We start from the raw sequence: 21,789 nt of genomic DNA on the forward strand, positions 1-21,789 counted from the left end.
TGCTCATGCCATGTGCCTTGCCATCATGTGATCATGCTTTATCTTTCTTAATTTAATTGTGCTGAAAGGAATAAGACAGTGACTAGAGGCACTTCGATTCCCCAACTATTCTCTGTAACACTTGAAAATAGATCATAACCACAAATAGTAAGCCCTCGTCAATGGCAGTGCTAAAGAACCGTGCAACATAAAAAGAAAGGAAAAATTCCATCTCGCTTTCAACATCAAATGTTGAACACATCATGTGTTTTATTGCATGCCTTAAATGGCAGTGGATTCTCCCTGTTTTGGACACAAGGTGTGTGTGGAGAGTGTCTGTACAGCAGCCCCTCTGCTGAGCTGGGCAAGGGCACATTGACTCCACAGGGAGGTGGGGATGGGGAGAATCCCTTTGATCTCTTTCATCACAGCATTTCACAGAGAGAACAGGAGACTGACAGAAACATAGTAGGCACCTAGGGCATTTTAAGTCTTTGTGATAAGCAAGGGTATAAAACTGTGGTCATGTACATCATGTTTTCGTTGCTTAACATCTCTTCTGACCTATAGCCAGAGCTGTTAAACTTGTGCTGATGATCTCATTCAGTAAGAGATCATCACTGCTTTCTGGCAAGCAGGAGTGGGCTAACACACAGTCTCCTGTTTACTCTTTTCCCAAACTCCTCTGAATCAGAAGTAAGTAGTGAATGACTTCAATCATTTTTTGTCATTTTGCATCTGATAAGCATTTTGAGATGAGACCAGAAAGTTGAGTGTGTGACCACCGGCTTGCAGAAAGTTGAGTTCTCAGAAACTGAACTGATGTCTTTATGGAAGAATTTCATGGGGTATAAGGTTTGCCTTCACTGCTGGTTGAATGGGAGACCACTGTGTTTCTTGTGCATTCCACTTCAAGGCCAAACATATCAAGAATGGATCTTAAGTACAGTTTAATGAGAATATTCCTTTAGCAGATGTTACATGATTCAGATGTTTCAGTCATGAGATCAGCAAGGCTTTGAAACTCATCTCTGTTTATTATCCTGTTGACAATAACAAGCAATTATTTTTTAGCATTAGTTACACTTAGTATGGCATAGCTTCCCAGCTTTCTTGAGAGGTCCATTAGAGGTTTCTGATTTGAGAACCCAGATTTATTACTTCAAACTTCTTTAATTCCTACACAGATTCTGTTTCAGAGAGCATGGGAACCTGTTTTGGATTTCATGGGAAGACTCTCTACACATCTGTGTACTGTAACAGTCTGTGGTTAAGCCTTGATTGGCAAGACACTGATACCTTTCCACGTGTGCCCATCCAGCACCCATCTGTTGATTATTAGTTGAGGGACCTTATGGATCAGGGATTTTCACACAGCTCAGCTGTATCAATGTCAGGTGAACCAGGCAGGAGAGGGCAAGAGGCAAAGTGGAGAACTGGCATCTCAGAAACAGATTGGACTATGTCTAGGAAAAGGTATTTTATAGGTGTGGCATAGTTATTTGAAAGTAGGCTGACGTTAGGGAAGGAGGCGTGTGATCATCTCAGCATGAATGCTGGGGATATGTCCATTTTCTATCTTTCTCTTCATGGATTTCAATTGCTTAGGAAACAAAACTGTGGTGACAGTGGTGTGTCTTTGCACTTTTGAAGTAAAATCTAAGGTTTTGTAGTGTAAAACTGGCATGAAAGATAGGTTAAAATTCCTGTCTTTAATTTTGAGGATTCATTTCTCTCCATCTATAAAATTAAGTAAGTGGCTTTAAAACATCTTTATAGATGGAGAGAAATGAATTTTCAAAATTAATACACACAACTTTATTTCTAATTCCGTTATGGATTTCTCTGCACAAACTGCAGTTTGTTTTTATTGCAAAACAGAGATGTTAAGAGCCATTAAACTATCAGAGACATACGTTAACACAAGCTATGGGGGTTCCTCTTGCTGTACTGAAATACCCCTTAATTTCCTGTGTGACCTAGCAGCTCTTTAGAAAATAAGGATAATGACACCCTTCTCTTTCCCAGCAATGTTGTGATGATAATACATTTGTGGAAGATTGTGAGGTGCGTAAATACTTCTCATAGTAGTAAGAGATTAATCTATTGTTCTCACCTTGGGGCTTGCCTACTCCTTGTGGTTCTCCAGAGAATATTTCATTATCAGGTTGTCCCAAGTTGATAATGGCAAGGCAGCAGGTGAGAAAAGGGGGACAAGGTGGATGTGGAGAGTCAGTTTTGGGAGTGTAATAAATAAGGACCCTCATATTGTAACCTACAAGCTAGACTCTGTCAAAAAAGTAAAGTACAAGTCAGAAAAGTACACCTTTAGCATGCAATGTCCATGTGCTAAAAGTAGTCAGGTATATTAGAGGTGAAATTTTGAAAATAAACCTTATTTGAAAATAAGAGAACTTGAGGGTATCAACTGGAGTCTTAAGACCAAATTTAATGAATGTTGATTGTCTTGTCATAAAGAGAGGGAATACATTGATGGAACTGGATGATAAAAAGTGGAAGGCATAGTGAATACACAGGTAGACTAGAAATAATGGTGTAAATAGCTGAACGACCCCTAGGGCTAGAATGATCACATGCAGTGAACTTAAAGAAGGAGAAAGTACAGGACTGAGTGTTTTGCACTGATAGTAAGAATGTCTGTCGACATTTGGGGGTAACCCTCTGCAAATGGAAGTGGAAGGGAATAGACAACCTTATTACCTCTTACTGAAAGATTGTGAAGCATTAATGGGAATCAGCTGGGTCCTAGGTTGTGTTGATCTAGGTATTTTTCATTAAGTTGAGGAAGAATCCCTGTTTTTTGAAAAGGGTGGTGGAGAGACATCTTTGGGAATACTATTTACCCTTCTGAACATTCATCCTTAAGAAAGATAAATTCAACAGAATAGCTGATGATGAAAGGCTTCTGGACTGGTTGGATACTAATTTTATCTAAGGAATCATTTGAACATGGTTTATTTAATGACCTAAGAGATGGGCTCAAGGGGGGAAATGCTGTACTCTGTGTGAGAAGGGGGGATAGGACCAGAGGCCAACTGTTTCTCCTGAGAGAGACCTGGTACTTATTCTCGTGAACTGTCATTGCTTCCATGTTAGCCCCAGGATTTGGATCTGGCCTGTTAGTGAAATAATGGGACCACAGCAATTCTAAGTGAAAGGAATGTAACTGTACCAGGAACATGAAGAAGAAAAATAGTCTGCTTGGCACAGAGGGAGAAGTTTTTTACCAGAACAAGCAGATATGTAGCCCTATATGCAGACCTATTTTCAGTTGTAGAATTTAGGAGTATGGGCATAAGTCATGTACTGCTCTATTAAGTTTTACAAAAACTGGCCTGTGAAACTTGCTTATGGAAAACTTAATGGAGGTCAGTAGAATTCAAGGAAGAATTTGACCTTTGCCATGATGAGGAGAGTGTATTCAGTGATAATATTGTTAACCTGTGAAGTTTGAGAAGAGATCCAAATTGTTGTTTTCCAGTGGATGAGTTAGTTATAACTGGGCTTTGGAGATTAAATAGAATTTTGTTCCAAATTACTTCAAAGCTACTGGGTTCTGGAGTTTCCTCTGTAGTGAGTCTGAATAATGGACACAGTGAAACAGGGGTCTACTTTCAGGTGGCAATTGCTCTGTTACTGTGCAAATCATTATTTCTTTTTTGTGAACATATATATTGATTTGGGCTTTTGTGGGTTACTAATGCTTTTTATTACAGTGTTCATGTGTTTCTTTTCAAATGAACACGTCATCTGCAGTGTAACTTGGCTGTATTTTCACACTTGGCACTTGAATGTAACTCTGCAATTTTATTAGAATATTTGAATAAATACATTGGTTTTTGGCTGAGTTTGTTCACCAACCCCTGCTGCAATCAGTGAAGTTTTGAGCTTTATGGTAATAAAGCAATTGTTCATGCACCTAACTTCAGATTAATAGCCTAGCTCTGTATATTGAAACTTGGTGATGCTATTTGTATATGAAGAGACACATTTTATCTAAGGTCAGTTATTAAAAACCAACTAATTCTGTCCATGGGAAAGTGTAAATGTCGAACAAAAGAAGGTGGCAAGGAAGAGAGCACCAGTCTGTGGTTGTATCCGTGATGCTGTTGTGCAGAGTTGTAAAACAGAACCGGGAGCTGCTGCTAAGAGTGGGTTTTCATGACTACAACATTTCTGCTGTGGTTTGAGGAATTACATTTTTGCCAGGGTGTCTCGCTCAAGGACGTTAGGGATACCTACTCCCTCCTAACAAGCTTCTGGGGAAAAAAAAATAAAGCCAGGAAAAAAACCCACAAAAGACGACCAGGAAAAAAAAAAAAAAAAAAAAAAAAAGGGAGGAGGAGACCCTGGAGCTACGTTCAGGCAGACAAACGCCTTGCAATTCAGCAGATTTCCAAGCTCCAAGCAGCTTTCCTGTGGAAGCAGCTTGGAGGCTCAGGAATGTGGGGTCAGACAAGAGCTCAGTCACGGTGTATTCCCCGGCGGCTGCCCGGCATCGTGGCAGGCCGGCCCGCATAATCGTTCCAGGCGGCCCGTGGAAAACCACCCTCTGGTTAAGCCTGCATCATGCTGTTCCACCAATGGAAAAAATTGAACGGGAGGAGGGTGTGTAGCCTGCAGACAAAAATACATCCAGCCTCGCGCAGGGTCTGTTTTTAGTTCCCAACGGCTGAGCGTTCTGAAGTGTTAGGCACAGTTTCCTGGCATGCCCAGGGCAGGGAGAGGCTGTGTGTCTGCGTGTCCCTGTTCCCGTGGCAGTCGCGGGGCGCCCGGGAGGCTGCAGGCAGCGCCCTGGGGAAGGTAAGCGGGACTGGGGACCGGGAGGGAGATGCTGGGGCAGAGCAGCCAGTTCTCTGCTCTCCGGCTGCCGGCCAGAGTTGGAGCACTGAAAGAAACGTGGGGAAGGACTTGGGAAGTCTCTGAAAACGGAGGGCAGACTGGGCTGCTGCGGTGCCAGGACTTGCAGCCCCTGTGCTGCCTCCGCTGTCGGTGGCTACAGCAAAGGTGAATGGTTTTCCTCCAGAAAACAGTTCTTGGTGGTCATCTGTCAAACTCCAATGCCTGAATTGCTAAATAAACCACTGCTGGGATTATTTTACATCTCTGTTATGACAGGGCTGGATTTTTTTTAAGGCAAAGTATGAAAAAGTGTGTTTAATAGTACTACGGTTTCTGTTATGTTAAAGTGACTGTTCCAGTGAAGTCAGTTGAATAATCCCTCTGAATCTTTCTTATTCTTATTCTTATTCTTATTCTTATTCTTATTCTTATTCTTATTCTTATTCTTATTCTTCTTCTTATTCTTATTCTTATTCTTATTCTTATTCTTATTCTTATTCTTATTCTTATTCTTATTCTTATTCTTATTCTTATTCTTATTCTTATTCTTATTCTTATTCTTATTCTTATTCTTATTCTTATTCTTATTCTTATTCTTATTCTTATTCTTATTCTTATTCTTATTCTTCTGTCTACTCTCAGTAATACTTAGCGTGACTTGCAATAAACAGTGTGCCCAAGCAAGGGTGTTATGTTTCTGTAGTGTTAGAGGAAAAAGTTTCAGTCAGCACTACTACCACTGCTGAACTGGGATGGTATGGAAAACCAAAGCTTCTGCATCTGCCAGAGGTAAGTCTGGCACAGGTTTTGATCTTTCTACGTGATTTTTTTTAATACACAATTGTACACAAAATGAAAATGAGGAAAATGCCCAAGAAATGGAGAGGTGCCTTTGCCCCTTTGGTTTCCTTTGGTTTCCTTTGGTTTCCTTTGATTTCCTTTTTTTTTTTTTTTTTCAAGTGGTGATTAATTGCTATTGCAATGCAATCACAGTTTGCAACTTTGTTTATGCTTGTTGCTGATGTGGACACTGAGTTAATTTTGTACACTGGCGACTTCACTCTGGAAATCATGCATTTCTTTCTCTTTAGGATGGATGATTTGATAATGTTGTACAATGCATAGCAAGTTACAATTTAGAGGCAAGAGCTGGAATTTTTTCTATCTGCTCACCTTCAATGGGAAGGGGGTATCCACGTACCATGGGAGGATGGACTCTGAATAGGGCAGTCTGTAGCTGTGAAGCTACAAAGCAAGTTTTTTAGTGAGGAAACCTAATTCTCAGAGTACTCTTTTTGTTCTTTTAATGTGCGAGTAACATGCTGGTACTACAGGGGTACAGGAAAGGAAGCCTGAAGCTGTGTTACTGCTGTAGAGCTCTTGGCATGCAAAAATCAAGGTCTGCTTTCAATTTTCCAAGGGACTGTGTCTCAAGTTTACTTTTGGTGTCAAACTCCCAGATCCTCTGTCCTCTTCAGGAAGTCCCAGGGCTGAAGGTAGGAAAGCATTTACTTTGGAATTGACACGCTCAGGTATTTATGAATGTGTAAACCGAGAAGTAGAAAAGACCATGCTAGTCGTAGCCTGGTTTCCCCCTCCTGCTTATGGAGCAGGCTGTGTAATAGGTGACAAGCAGGGAGTTTTGCAGCCACCCCAGCCCCTGTCCCTCAGCCTGAAACATGCTGTTCTGCCAGCTCTTAAAGGAGGCTTTTCTCTGGTTCTGTGGGTTAAGAGTTGTTCCAATAGACTTGGAATGTGTTATGCCAGAAAGAGTCTTTATGGGCAGAATGTGTTAATGTGCCTGTCTTGGATTGTTCTTCCTTTCTGCCATTTGCTTCTCTTCTTTGGTAGGGTGTATGGGGCTTCTCATGGTGTTGTGAACTGTGTCCTAGGCAAAAAATAACCTTTATCCTGTCTTCTCCAAAGCTGATGTTTTGGCACCTACAGCTTTTGGGAGATGTATGTGAGAGAATATCCCCATAGCTGCCTGCTGACTGTGGCTGTATTTGATAGAATTAACTGGTTGCTGCTGAAACAGACAAGAGAGGAGAAGAGCAAATGTTCCTAGTGGAGAATTGGGAATCCCAGCTTGACCAGAAAGTCCAAGTCTCGCCTCCTGGTGTTACTGTAGGTAAAGAGGGCTGAGGCAGAGACCTCTTCAGGAATTTGTCTAAGCAAAGCCTGCAGACTTGAGGCCAGTCTCCACAGTGTTGTTGCTCCACAGCCCGGGGTGGGCAGCGATGCTGGAGCCCAGGCTCCCCTGCTTGGAGTATCTTGGCTCCTTCCAGGTGCACCATCCTTCCCACCTGAGGCCTCAGGCCTTGAAATCTCCTGAAAGCACAGTGTTAACCTGCACCAGGACCTGGCCGTGTGCTTACAACCCAAGCAGGTGGAGAAGATCTTTCAGATCACTGAGTTAATTTTCCTTCTGAGCGCAGGAAATAGACCCTTAGATATATCAACTCTCTAACTACTGCAGCTACTGCATTAAGCCAAGATGTTAGCTGGTGTTTCTGGTGGGTTTTATTTTTTTTTTTTCCAAACAAGCTTAATGGCTTTTATTTAAATGGATGTGCACTTTAGCCACTGTGTATAAATTCAATAACATTTACAAATGGTGAAATTTGTTTTTCCTGCCAAAGAAAAAAAAGTCCCTAGAGATTTAGATTGTATCAGTGCTGGTGTAATATGATAAGGATCTTCAGGCTTGACTCAACCTTCCATATTGCACTAACTTGAAAGCTATAAAGCCTAATTTAATAAAGCTGCCAGTGTCTTGGACCTAGAGTGATGGGTTGAGTGAAAGAAGGAATCACATCCCAGGTACGGGATGTGTAATTCTGATGTGATATAGATGTGGAGCACTGTAGAGCTATTGGAATTAATGTTATTTTAAGAGAAGAAACCAGAAAAGGAGAGTGTCCCTTTCTTGCTTAAACTGTGAAATTAGAAGTCCATCTGTGATGTAGTTATAATTCACAATGTGAAAAGAAGTGTTTGGGGTCATAAAGGCTACTTATGTTTAATGAGAAAAACAATCTGCTTTAATTTGATGTGTAAGCTACCAAACAGTTCCTAATAGAGGAGACTAGAACTCTACAGAGACTAATGAGTGAGTGAGGTATTCTGGCTTCAAATTGAATTTTTAAGGCAAAGTAGTCCTATTTTTTTTTTTAATAGAGGCATACTTGTGGTGTTTTGGTTATTCATTCTTTTATAATGCAAAGTATCCTGCCAAGAGTACCGTGGTATAATTATTATGGTATATTTTTATAATAGGAATGTGATTGAGATTGCAGGAATAAGAAATCTGCTTCTGATTTGTGGAAGCATGTGACCAAAGTGCGTAGTTCAAAAAAATACAGTAGATTGTTTCCAGTAATAAACTCCACATTTAATCCAGCTACAGTGTTGTGCTAACCTCATTAATTTCACATATCCGTCCATACACAGCCATGCAGGAAGGGAAGGGCAGGTCACATTCTAGCATTCTGTATTACTTTCATATTAAAAGCCAAAGTAGATTAAAAGTTAATTAAAGCTTCAAACCTGTAATTCTGTATCCCTGTAAGAATTCACAAAGCACAGCGATTCCTTGGAAAACTTATGAGCACATTAATATCTGGAAGTTAGTTATATACAATCTCAAAGACTTTGTAAGCCTTTTAAAATGGACAGCGTTTTAACCATTAGGTGAAAGAGGATGTAAAAGTAGTTTGAAAGAAAGTACAGGAATTGCTCAGGCAATTCAAACAAACAAAAAATAACACAAAAAGCTTTTCCTGATGTAATAAATTGCCAGCGTAATTGCTGTACATCAAACCCTGCAACATTTCTAACCTTATCTGCTGTTAAAGGAAAACAAGTTGGTAATTTCTTAAAAATCAGGGGACTTTCTGTTTCATTTTTTATTGTTCTGAAATACTTTCAGGTTCTCCATTATCCCAGTTCCTCTAGTTCTGATGACAGTCTCCTGAGGTGCACTTAGGAGCCATGCACTGAGGGCAGCTGCCTGTGTAAGGACCCTGGTGCTGCCTTTTCTCCTCTCTGTGCCTCCCCGCTCTCTGTGCACAGTCCAGAGGTGGCCGTACTGGCCCCACTCCATGGCTGGGAGCCCTTACCTGTCCTTGTAGAAATGTGGGGTTTAAACACAGCAGAAAGCACGTGACTCCTCTTGCTTCATCACTAGAGAGTAGTTGATGGAATATACACTGCCCGTATAGGCCCTTTGTATAAGTCTTTTTGTCACTGCAGGGTGAGTTGAAGCTCTGCCTTTCTTTGGTAAGTGCTCATACCTGGGTAGGTAGCTGTGAGGGACTGACCAGTGACAGGTATTCCAGGATTGGTCCTATCCTGTCTTGAAAGGAACTGCAGCAGGGCAGGTGAGAGGAGTCCTGTTCGTGAAGGAAGTCCAATGAGTTTGTGGTACGTGCTTGCTGCTAAAGCTACAAGTAAAAATAAAATACTTGGTTAGTTTCTTTCTTTCTTTCTTCAAGGAAAGCTTTTCTTGAAAAGTTAAAACTATGTCCTGCTGTTGCTCTCTTCTCCCAGGTAACAAGTGACAGGACCAAAGGAAATGGCCTCAAGTTGTGCCAGGGGGAACTCTAGATTAGATATTAGAAAAAAAAATCTTCACTTGAAAGGGTGGTCGGGCATTGGAATAGGCTGACCAGGGAAGTGGTGGAATCACCATCCCTGGAAGGGTTCAAAAGGCATGTGGATGAGACATTATGGTTTAGTGGTGAACTTGGCAGTGCTGGATTAACATGATCTTAGCGATAGTTTCCAACCTTAATGATTCTATGATTCTATGTAGGATCTTATTTTACAGGGATGAGACAGCTAGCTCTAGCTCTTAACTATTTTTTAGCTCTTAATCTAGCTCTCCTTTTAAATGCTTTTTCCTTGTTAATGATAGGGGGTATTAAATGTAAGCTCTTCTGCTGTGCATGAAGAGTTTTGTTCTTGGTAGCACTAAAGAGTGTCAGGAGTACCTGCATTTTTTAATGAGCCCTCAGTGGTGCCAATTTGATGGGATGATGTTAGCCTCATCTGCACTCATCCATACTGTTATTTTTTATTTTGTTTTGTTTTATTTTAGTTTTTATTGGTTTTGCCATTCTGGCACAGATGGCGTATAGTAAAGTGAGACTCAACTTCTCTGTGACTCTTCAGTAGATTTTTGGGGAAGCTTCAGCAGGGGTAAGTGGTTTGAAGATCACTTATTATTCATCTACCAGTGAAAGTTTGTTTTCACCAGCCACACAGAGGAATAAAGGCATCAAAATGCATCAGACACTTAGCTTTGGTACATGTGTTTGTCTCATGTGGGTAACTTCATGATCCAGACTAAAGTTTAACATTGCTAGGGTTGACTTTAGTTGAGCTCTTTCAACATCCTGGGTGGTGGGACTGAGACAGTCCCAGTCAGGCCAAATCTGCGGAACCTCCTTAGGAAGATGCTTCCACAGCCTCTTGCCTTTTTATGGCCACAGTCTGATGCTGACTGTGGTTGTAGAGCATTCAGCCTACTGATGTCTTCCCATCTGGAAGTTTGCCATTTTCTGACCTGTAGTTTTGGAGAGTCTCAGCCCGGTTAGTGTGACTGTATGGGAAGCAGGTGCGTGACAGTAGCAAAATCATGTTTGGTATGTGTTCCCATTATAGCAGATGAGAGCAGTGCAGGAGCCTGTCTCCCTTGACTCAGATCTCCCACCAATTCATAAGACAATAATTCCTTGTTATATCTCATAAGCAAACCTAGTACTGGGATATTATTATCATGATTCAGTTTTGCTTGAAATATGGTTAGTGAGTCAAGTTTGGAAACCTTTGGGAGATTAAGACTGGAGAGGAAAGCACCCCCGCAATTTCTGAGCACTACCTGTATGTGTGTTCACCTTAAAGAAAGTAATTTTCTCCTCTAGCATTTGTAAAGCAGTCCAGCTGTGGTGGTAATAATGAGGGAATAGAGGTTGCAGGCGCTTCTTCAAAACAGCGCTTGAGCTTGTATGTTTGTGTTGTGAAGTGAAAAAAGTCTAGGAGAGCTTTATGTGGAGAAGCCTCAAGGTGGGGAAATACATTTTTAGCTCTAGGGTTATGACTGGTGTTAATGTTTGGGTGTGGTGGGGATCATGGGATTCCCGGATTAGTATGTTTGCATAGCTGGGTTTTTTCGAATGTGTCAAGGGGAACCAGGGTAAAGATTGAAAACTTCTTTTTTAGGGAATGTGGTTATAATTGAAAGCAAATAAACTCTTAATAGTCATCTTCAGGCACGGTGAACTGCTTTCTAATTGTGTTGATTATAATTGCTGAAAATATTCATAGAAACTGGTTTTGTTTACAAGAAGTGTTCATCCCTCTGCATAGGAAACGAGAAAAGCATGTCTTCTGCAGCAGTGGATAGCTGTGAGAAATACAGTTGAAGCTGAACTCTGTCCCCTGCACTGTAATTTCCAGGGCTTCCAGAGATAGTATAAAGCACATGAGTGTTCGGAGCGAGCACAGCCAGAGTTTGTCCATGACCACCACCCTGCTCCTGTATCATGCAGCATTTGGGTATAAGCTGACTTGCTCTGCTCTTCTCCCACTAATTGGAAGTAACAGAAATAAAATTGCTTCACACAAGTGTGAGGCAACAGAAAGGCATGACAGCTGATTTCCAGGGTAGATGGTCTTTGTGCAGCTTCAGAGATGCCCCTATGTGTTACCGCAGTATGCCCGGATGTTGAGCCTATCGACACTCAGAATGGCTGGGATGCTGATAAAAATCCCTTGGGGCTATTTCTATGGAATTTATTGACTGTTCTGTTGTAGTGCAGACTGATTCCTGCACAGACTGAGACACTGTTTTGTAGACATTGTACCCGGAGATAAATTTATTCCCTCACCCATTGTGTGGCCTGTGTATTGGAGACATGTACAGTGGACCCTGGTAGCCACAGTTTGAGCCTTGAAGAATTGAAAGTCTGTCTTTTGAGGTTCATGACAGCAGCTTGCTTGCTACCTACTCCTTTAAAAGGATTAGCTAACCATTGCACAATCGCTATGGAGACCAGATGGTCTTTTTGCCTGTTTCTTAAAACAAATTGAGTTCAGTGTTTCCTTATGAATAGATATAAGCCCCTCAAAGCCCACTTGTTGAATGTACTTTCTTCTCCCAGATGAGGAATTCCGAATGTAAATTCATTGCTTGTTTGTTGTCTGTGCCTCTTGGATATAGGAAGAGAGTTCTGCAGGGTGTTCGCAATTTGTTCAGGAGCTTGGAGCTTAGGAAGTTTGTGTGTTGTCTTCTGCTAACCTTGAATCAATAGTCGTTTGTTCAATCCAAGTTGCATATGACACTTTAAAAACTGTGCACATAGAGGAGTGCACTTAGCAGCATAGACAGATCAAACCTGCACAGGCAAGGGTGTCATAAATAGCAAATTTCCAAACTGTTAGAGGGAATAAGAAAGTTACAGATTTTTTTTTTTTTTTGAGTGTAAGATGAAATTTCTGTGGCTTATCTGTTTTATCAGATACCTTTGTGATAACAGGCATTAATTCATGTTTATAGGTCTATAGCATCTCTATCATGCTCTATCTCTTCTAAGTGATTTATTTGCTAAAATTTTTCTAGGCTTGCTGTTAAGACTGTTTTTAGTTCTAGTCTGCAACCTTTACCTTTGTTTTTGGGAAGGTTAGCTACATACCAATGAGTTATTTTAAACCCTTTCAAGGTTCTTATACAGTAAATAGCCAGAAATAGGGTCAATGAGAGCAAAACCCAGCATGTTCAAATGAAGTAGCTATTCAGTTGAAAATTACGAACAGTAGCCATGGAATTTAGGCAGAAAGGAAAAATTTTGTTGGTGGTGTATTAAGACTGGTTTCTGACTAAACTCTGTGTTCCAAAACTGAGTCTAAGATCTTGTATTACTTCTTTTCTATGGAGCATTTCAATCCCTAAACTGCTGGTGTGTTCTGTGAGATCCAGATTTGGTTCTTTTGCTTTGAGTTGCGATCTTCGTGTGCCAAGTGAAGAGCCAGTACTTTCAGAGGGTTAGGAAGAGCTTGGCTCCTGTTACGTCTGGGTCTGTGCAATGCTTGGTGCAGCCTTTTTCTTATTTTACTGGCAGATTAACTTAAAATCAGAACAAACCTAAAGAGGGAGGTTACTGGGTGCTGGAGTGAATTTCATGGTGGCCTTTCACTGCAAAGGTCACAGTTGGAATCCAGGCATGGGGAAAGATAAACAGATGCTGTGGGACATTGCTCTGATCAGTCTGGTCCACATTGTAGTGGACCACTGCACAGTACCATGAACTGTAATTGGTCTTCCAAAAGGAAAACTGTAGAGGGATGAAAGTTTGTCCTCACTTGTCAGTGAGAGGAGAGAAGGACAAAATTAGAAAATGAAACACTTATTCAATGACTTATTTCTACTACTTCAATGTCAATTGTCAAAGTTTGTTTATAAAAATGTATGTCTAAAGTTCAGGAATCCTCTTCATCAGACTTCTCTTAATTTGTAACTTTTGATTTTTTTTTTCTTTTTTATTAATTTTACATACAGCTGGACTGAAGTGTAAGTTGTATTTGACTGAAGACCTTTTTCTGTCTTTTTCTGTGTTTTCTAGGAAGGCTGTGTGCAACTCCATTCTGGTTTTGGCAAGCATAGTGGCTGGCCACGAAGACAATGCAGAGCATGCTGACTGTTAACTGTGCCCGTGCTTGAGAGTGTTCCTACAGGTTTGCTCTTTCTTTTATACTATACTTTTAACCTAAAAGTGCTAAGGGCTTGAAGTAGGGATGTGAAAACACACAAACTCTAGAAGATAAGATTGTGCTTTCGCAGTGGCTTATTTTGATGAAATTTTTATGAGGCAGCAGTGTATCCTCCTCCGCGTGATAGTCTGAGATATGATGTGTAAAGAAGCATAGTGCCAATGGAAAAAGCATTTTGGTGTTGTTCCTGTATGTTACAAACACTGGAGATTCATTTTGAGTAACAAAAAGAACAGAACGATCTTTTTTACTTTGGGGTGCACTTTATGTAGGTTTGAAATCTTCAGTCACCTCAGTGGGGAAACTTAACTGCTCCAGTGTGTGCTATTCACTGCAAACACTGTGAAAAGCTGAAGAGCATTTTACCAAGTGAACTGTCAAACTGTGCTGAACTGAATGAACATAATGCAGTTTTGTGCTGTAGTGGAAGATGAGGCTATTTGCTAACCAAGTCATTTTTTGTCTGATTTTTGGCATGGGATTTTTTTCTTTCTCCTAGATTAGCTACGTTTAAACACATAGCTGGGGTTTACTGAACATTTTATTGAGGCAACGCTTGGTTGCACAGAAATCAGTCAAGCTGAAACTGCAGTGGGCTTGTCTGCTGGCAGAAGGCATTTCCCTGAAAGTACAGTTCACTTTACATCTAAGTTATGATTATCTTACTGTCTCCCTTTCATTATGCCATTGTTCTTGGGAGCCAGAGATTTTGTAAGTTATAAGAAAAGGATGTTGCCAAGGGTGTGGGTGGAGGAAGGTGTTGACAGGATTTCAATGGAGTAGGATTCCAGCTTTATAACAGAAGGGTAATGAACCATAGAGAAAATAGGCTTTCCTAGCTTGCCCCTAAAATAAATTCAGTTATGAATTTAATGTTGAACATGGCCATTTAATGGATTTTTTTTGAAACAATTGTTTCATATCATTTTTTAAATAAGCATTTTCCTGTGTAGAGGGTAAAAATGGCCTGTTATTTTTTGCTCAATCTTTTAGCCATTGTTTCTAATGAAACTCTTCTTAATTTAGTGGAAAATGGGGAATTCAGAAAGCCAGTACAGTCTTCAGGGATCAAAAAATCATGCTGCTACTACAGCTGGTGCCAAGCAGAAGCCTTGCTCTCTGAAAATTCGCAGCATTCATGCTAAAGATGAAAAGTCTTGCTCTATGCATGGATGGGGACATACCAGCAGCGGCTCAAACTACAAATCAAGGTCCCTTGCCAGAAGCTGCCTTTCACACTTCAAGAGCAGTCAGCCCTATTCCTCTAGACTTGGTGACACTGTGATGAAGGTCTCCAAAAGCAATGTCCATGCCAAACACAGGACAAATGCCTCAGGGGACTACTGCCAAGGGAATGATGCAGTGTTTTTGCCGGATAATGGTTTCCACTATATTGGCCTCCAAGCTGGAAGTAATCATGCTGCCTCTCGAGAATGCAATGGCCACATTTTAAATTGCTATGGAAAGAATGAGAGTCTTGCATCAGCCTCCCCATCAGAGGACAGGAGGAGCCCAAAAGTTCTCATTAAAACTCTGGGGAAGCTGGATGGTTGCTTGAGGGTCGAGTTCCACAACAGCAACAACAGCAAGGTACCGACTGAGGAGTCCAGTGGGCCAGTGCAGTTGCTAAGGTATTCCCCTGCCTTGGAATCTAAGCCAAATAATCTGCTTGACATCAGGAGGAACTCCAGTGCAGACTGTTCTTCAAGCCATCGTCTGTCACCTACCGATTCAAGGCTTCGGTCTAGTAAAGGAAGCTCCCTCAGCTCCGAGTCTTCATGGTATGACTCTCTCTGGGGAAATGCTGGGGATATCAATGAGCTGGATGGTTCTTATTTGACCAGGAGCACTCCAGATACAAGCATTCGTGCCAGTTTCCCATCAAGTGACAACAAGAAGTCCTTCAACCAAAGTTCATCTCTTTCCTCGCTCCGAGATCTCTATAAGGATACAAACTTGGAAAGCACTCCTCCACCTGGGATCAGGCTGTCTGACGAGTATATCGACACTCCTGGTAGCCTAAGCAACCGTGTCTCGTTTGCCTCAGACATTGATGTTCCCTCCAGGGTAGAGCAGGGAAGTCCTGCACATTACACCTCCTACACACTCCCGTGCAGAAAGTCTAAGCCCCTCGGCGAGGATGCATCCAAGAAGGATACATTAAAGAACCGAATGCGACGCATCAGTGACTGGACGGGAAGTCTTTCAAGGAAGAAAAGGAAGCTGCAGGTGTGTACAAACCCCAGCCTAAAAGTCTGAAAGTTGGGTTTTAGATTCCTCTTATAAGCATAGTGATTGCATGATGTTTGTCTTTCTTGCAGGATAATTACTTGCTTGTCTCATTTATTAATTTGTGGAATTTTGAGAAGGACTGCATCCCTGGTGCTGTCTGAAATGTCAGCAGAAGAAAAAGATACATGTTATTTTGTGCCAATTTCCCCTCCTATTTTCCTATTTTGTCACCTTCTAAGTTAACTGCAGTCTTTGCAGCCTAATATCTCTTTGAATTTTCTTTTGAAATTGTTGCATTACTTAAAAAGTGACTTGGGTTTTAAACTTTCTTTTTATTTCAAGTATTAAAATACAACCTCTCTCGCTCTATATGCTATGAATTAGCATACATCATCTGAAGAGTGTGGATAGGGCAGTAGAAGGAGGACATAACTATCTTTGTAGATGTTCCCTGTCTGTTTTATTGGCTTCACACTCACTTTTTGCTGTCCATCCATTTCTAGCAAGGGAAGCAGCTGTTTTGACCAGAGGTGTTCTGCCTCCATCTCCTCTGAAGGCATTACATGGAGCAACCTCCTCCTTCCTGTTATGCATCAGCTTAGTTCACCAGGAAAAACTTGAGTTGCCATCTGGCTCACTGGGAGATGGTAGTATGAAGAAGGAGATGGGAGGGGAGAGCAAGAGGGAGGGAAGGGATGTTTCTTTAGAAGAATTTAAGACTAATCCCATTAATAGGAATTCAGGATGCCTGTGGTCAGGAATGAAATTCTCATCTCTAGCTGCAGGCCCCAGAATTGGATCTTTAAATACCAGACTGTGCCTGGTCTCTGTGTGAGAGTTTGCAAGCTGAGATGAGACTGTTTTTGGATTTGGTTTGGTTTGAATTTCTTTCCTTTTTTTTTTTCCCTTCTTTTTTTCTTTTTGTCCTGAATCTTCCCTGGTGTTTCTCATACAAGAACAGTCACTGTGCTTCCCTAAATGAAGGATGCTCCCTTTCAGCACATTGATGGGCTGGTCACTTCAGAAGTTAGCAGAGAGTGAAGGGAACACCCACTTCTGCAACTTAGGCAGCAGCTAAGCAGTAGATTATAACACGTGCTTTATGTGGCATGTAGAGCAAATGCTGTCTCCTGTGCTGGAAATTCAGACAGGTATTGTGCTTAACCGTGTCCATCTGTCATTGCAATGTGAAACTCTGACAGACCCTTAGGCTCAGAAATGAGGTCAGCGTAATGTTTGCTGGTGTGCATCCTAGTTGGGGGCTACAGAACTGGGAAATGAAAATGAAAGCTGTTTATTTGGATCACTTCTTTTGCGAGTTGGTGCTCATGTGCTTTATCAGGTGCTGTTTTTTCACCTCTTACTCAGCTGTGAAAGAGAGGGCAAAAAAACCCTGGAATCACTGAAGAGCCTCAGTGCTGTGTTCCAGGATTCTTCACTGATTTCAACATCTGTAGCTGTTCTGGATTTTACTGCCAGGCTCTGCATATGATTTCTGCATCCCAGACCTTTACTATGTATTACTTAGTTATGACATTTTCAGAATGGCATTTGTGGTGCACAATTCATAGCTGTTTTGAATTCACTATGCAGTGAACTGACTTCAGACACAGCAAGGAAATTTGGCTGGTGAGATTGCATCAAGTTTGAATCAGATTCTGGTAGAAGGAAAACAGTCCTAGCTCCAAAAATGGTGGTTTCTTAGAAAAAAGCATAGGAAGTGGTTAGTCATTGATTTTAATCAGACAAGTATCCAGCAACAGGAAGGGCAAGAGGGAGGTAGTGAATGCTTTATAGTTTAGCAGTTCCTTGTGTGGCTTGATTGGTTCCTTTCAATCTTTCACACTTTGAGTAACCTGCCATCTCTTCTGGGGGTTGCTGTGTTGTAGTTTGGCAATGCTTATACTCTTTACCAGGTCCTTCAGCTTAAAAACCCAGAAGTGTCATGCATGGTTCTGATCTGTCAGATGGTTGGTCCCTGTTTGTGTGACTTCATCTTGTCAAAGGCAGCATCTGTGCTCTACTCTGAACAATGCGTGCCTTCCTCCGTACATTAGTAATGACTGACTGTGAGTCACTTGGGCTGAACGTAGGTGAAAGCTGGAATATTTCCCTATAAGTGGGCCTAAGTGCCGGTGGTGGGTCCCCCCAGCTGCCCCACTGGAAGCAAATCAGCCAAAGCCCTGCTTCATGGGAACACAGGCCGAGGAGGCACAGGCTTGGAACGTTGAGGCCAGACCCTTGACACTAGAAAGGCAGTGGAGTTTAATCCCCTTTGTGAACAAATTGCAGCTTAAACACAGGTAGGCTTTTCTCCATCTTGAAGCCTCTTTCCAGGCTGTAGGTTCTGGGTGTGGGTTCGGCAATCACGATGGGCGCCAGACTGTAGGTTAAGGACGGTCGGAGACGAGAGATCTCTGAAGTCAGATCTTGGGACACATGGGGTTTATTGCAAAGGGCGTGGGTATAGGGGCACTGCTCAGAGCTGCCAGACTCAGCTCGGAGCAGGCCCAAGAGAGCAGGAGAGTAAGCGGGTAAGAGAGAAAGAGAGAGAGAGCGTAAGAGCAAAGAGAGTGAAGAAGAAGTAGTAAGAGTGTCTGAAGTCCTGGTTACAATACAATAAATCATCTTCTGTACTGAATATTCTAATTGTCACTAACCAATCTAATACAAGATACAAATCCTATAGCATTTACATACAGCCTATAAGAGTTCTTATATTGCCATAGAGTGTTACATCTTAACTTCTAAAAACTACTCTTTGGACCCCTTCTGCTGAGCTAGTAGGGTCTGCTCTGACCCTTGGACCTGCCTGCAAGCAGAGGGTATTGTTCCATCAAGAGGGGATTACCTTCAGTTGGCCATACCATTGTTTTCCAGTTGTTCAGTAACTAAGACTTGGTATTTCAAAAGTGGCTTTCATTTCGATGTTGCCTGTAGTTTTCATATTCCCAAAATCTTTTATCAGGCAATCATATTTATAAGGATTTCCCGTTTCATCTTCCCCAACACCAGGCCCTCTTACTCAATGCTTGCTAATTGGCAGAGTAAATGTAAACAGCCAGTTTGTTCTGATGTCAGTATTGCCTGCTACATTAGTTATTCTTTCCTATTTTTTAACCTGTTATGATTTATTTAAAGGGAGAAGTGGTATCTTTTCTTGGCCTGCATTTGTGGGACTATGCAGACGCTCCTTGGTCTCCTGTGTTAAGATTGGAAGTCTATTTCCTTTTCATTCCGGCACCCTTCCTCCGCACCTGTTTTAAATCATCCACAAAAGGATTCGCATATGGGATATTTAAGAGAAGTCCTTGGCTATGCCCTGTCCAGTTACTTAGATGTTTTCTTATGTCTGAATTGATCTGATGTATCCTGGAATTGAGCTTGCCTTTCTAATAATGGTTGTGCATCAAGACTTGCAGTCATCTTTTCCATGACGTAGCTTTCCTTGCATTAGGGTGTCCTAAAGTGTTCCCTCAATGCATCACTGGTACTCTACTGAAGCACACGTCTTCATTTAGTTTAATTCATGCTGAAATGGCACTGGGTTGATGCTGTATCACAATACACTGTGTGTGAGCTGAAAGGTTTGTGTGATGTATGTGAGGCCTGTGGACAGAATTTAGACAGACTTGCTGCACAGCCAGATACTGCTAAAGATGGTGATGTAAACTCTGTGTAACTCTTTAACATGGAGAAAATTAGCAAATGCTCTGTAAAATGAAAATCCAGCCACCAGAAAGAGCTACTGAAGGAAGGTTCTTCAATTAAGTAAAATAGCCTCACTTCAGGAATCATATCTGAAATTTTCTGACTTTATATGGCAGAGCCCTGAAGTGGGGTGTAAAGAGAATTTAAAAGAAAAGTATATTGAGTGTACCTCTTTACTTGACTTGAAAATTGGTATTAGATTCTCCTTTTAGCTTGGGTCCTAATGACTGTAGCAGGCTGCATTGTTTCCTGTGCTATTCTTTACTGCTAATTATTGCATGTGTCACTTTGTCTAATTGGTATCTTAGCCAATTTATCTTTTGCACTATCTCAAAGATTGAGAGATTTTCTTGAATGCAGCTGAGCAGAAACAGTGATAGTTCTCTATCATCACTAGATTCAACAGAGCAAAAACCAGCATAAAGTTGCTTGGCAGGAAAACCACCTGGAGTAAAACTTAGGTTAAACTTTTTCAGTGGTGGCAGATACTGCTACAATGACAGCCTCTGCAAGGACCAACAGACTGCCTCACTCTGCCAATTCAGTTCTTTAAGGAAAGAAAAGTACAAGTGATGTTGTCCTGGTGAAGTGTATATATTAATTTTGGGTTCTTTGTCCATTTTCTCTACTCTGGTACTTCCTCATTCCTACCCTTTCTGTGTGTGAGGAGAAAACACAGGATTTGGGTAGTGGCTGGTCATTGACAGGTTGCATCCCACCCTTTTCATTAATGTTTGTTGTTCCAGTGGTGGCTCTTCACAACAGACTCCTTCTATGTATTTGCCCTGTGTTGTGTCTCTTTCTAGTGCTTTGGGACTGAAAGAAATACATATTCTTAATAAGCTTTATACCAATGTTTTCTAGGGGACACTAGCAGTTGCTGGAGAATAGTCAATTAAAAAGCTGGATTTTGGCACACAAGTACAGTGATAGTAATTAAAACAAGGGTGGAGAAAGCTTTCAGTTTCCCCCTGGAATGCAGATCGCCAGCACAGCTGTATGATCCATGTTCTACAGTTGCTTGTGGCATAAATCCATTACATGCAGGATTATATCCTGGTTTGGCACTCCATGTGCTGATCTTCCTCCCTTTACCATATAAAAACCAGCTAAACTATTGATGTTTAGGGAGTTACTCTTGGACAACACTGATTAACACTCTGCAAGAAGATTTGAGGAAGGTGTTCTTTTACCAGGAGAATTGGATCACCAGGCAGTGATCTGAGAAGCCAGGCTTGAAGTTCAATGTACTATAAGGGAATGTGGGTTTCAGTTCAAATTGGCTTTTGTGAGGCCACAGCCAGCAGTGTCCTGCTGCTGGAAAAGTGGTTTTCCTGGCATTGCCTGGGAGGGTATACAATCCCAGTCTTGGCTGCACACCAGAGGTCCTGATGCTATCAAAACGCAGCACAGCTTTTCCGCTGCAGTTTTGAAGAGCATCAAGTAAGAAGCAAAGAAACAAAAAAGTAGTTGTTTTCAGCTGCTGGTGAGAACAGCTCACAGGAGACCAATGTTTATTTACTTTGTTCTTAGTACAGTAGTCTGTGAGAAAATAAATGCTTTTAGAGAGACAGTCTAAACTTGAAAGTATAATGGCTTTATTATTACCGAGGGTAATAGCTTCACTTCTTGAATAGTTTACTGCAATCTCTTCTTTTTTCTTCCCTCTCACTTTTACTGCAAAAGCCAACCTGTCTTTTGTTTTTATGTTCTTAAATCATGCTTTCTTTAAATAGCATTGGCAACGCTTGAGTTCAGAAGACAATAAATGGCTTCTTAGGATGGGTGGTGTGGTTCTCAACAGTGAAGGTAGTGGTGCAAGGAGCTCTGTCTTGGGTTGTAGGAAAATCCCTGTCCATCCCTGGAGCCTGGGAGAGCTAGGACAGTACTTGGAAAGACTTAAGAGAGAAAAGGTCCAATCTGCCAACAAAGTCCCACGTTGACATGCAGTGGCAAGAAATGTGCCTGCTCTAGCATCCATATCAAAGGCAAGGTTGAAGTCATACCATCGGGCCTGATTATTTCAAATAAAATTGGCCAGCCCTCTCAATCCAAGGGATGAAGTTGCACAGTGCAATTAGGAGAAAGGCCTGTCAGTGCTTGATGGGATGATCAAGTTCTCAGGGTGTTCCCAGCAACTCAGAAAATACACAGCTCTGCAGTGTGGAGACTGGATTTATGCTAGTCAGCAAGTGTGTCTTTTTTAAAATCACATATTGTTTTAGATTAGAT

At 41.5% G+C, this 21,789-nt stretch overlaps 1 protein-coding gene across 5 annotated transcripts in view; it reads left to right on the plus strand.

Moving 5' to 3' along the window:
* TIAM2 (T-cell lymphoma invasion and metastasis 2) overlaps window positions 1-21,789 on the plus strand; it is a 138,436-nt gene that overhangs the window by 35,536 nt on the left and 81,111 nt on the right. For 4 of the 5 annotated variants that reach the window (XM_017739480.1, XM_017739485.1, XM_017739481.1 and 1 more), the window contains 2 exons: window positions 13,467-13,578; window positions 14,641-15,843. In XM_017739480.1, coding sequence (XP_017594969.1) covers window positions 14,647-15,843 — 1,197 coding nt within the window. In that variant the 5' untranslated portion in view covers window positions 13,467-13,578; window positions 14,641-14,646. Of the gene's footprint in view, window positions 1-4,604; window positions 4,804-13,466; window positions 13,579-14,640; window positions 15,844-21,789 lie in introns of those variants that run through there. The other variant, XM_017739482.1, reaches the window with a different exon arrangement.

Source organism: Corvus brachyrhynchos, unplaced genomic scaffold (genome assembly GCF_000691975.1).
Source record: "Corvus brachyrhynchos isolate BGI_N302 unplaced genomic scaffold, ASM69197v1 scaffold14, whole genome shotgun sequence".
Taxonomy (NCBI): Eukaryota; Metazoa; Chordata; class Aves; order Passeriformes; family Corvidae; genus Corvus; species Corvus brachyrhynchos.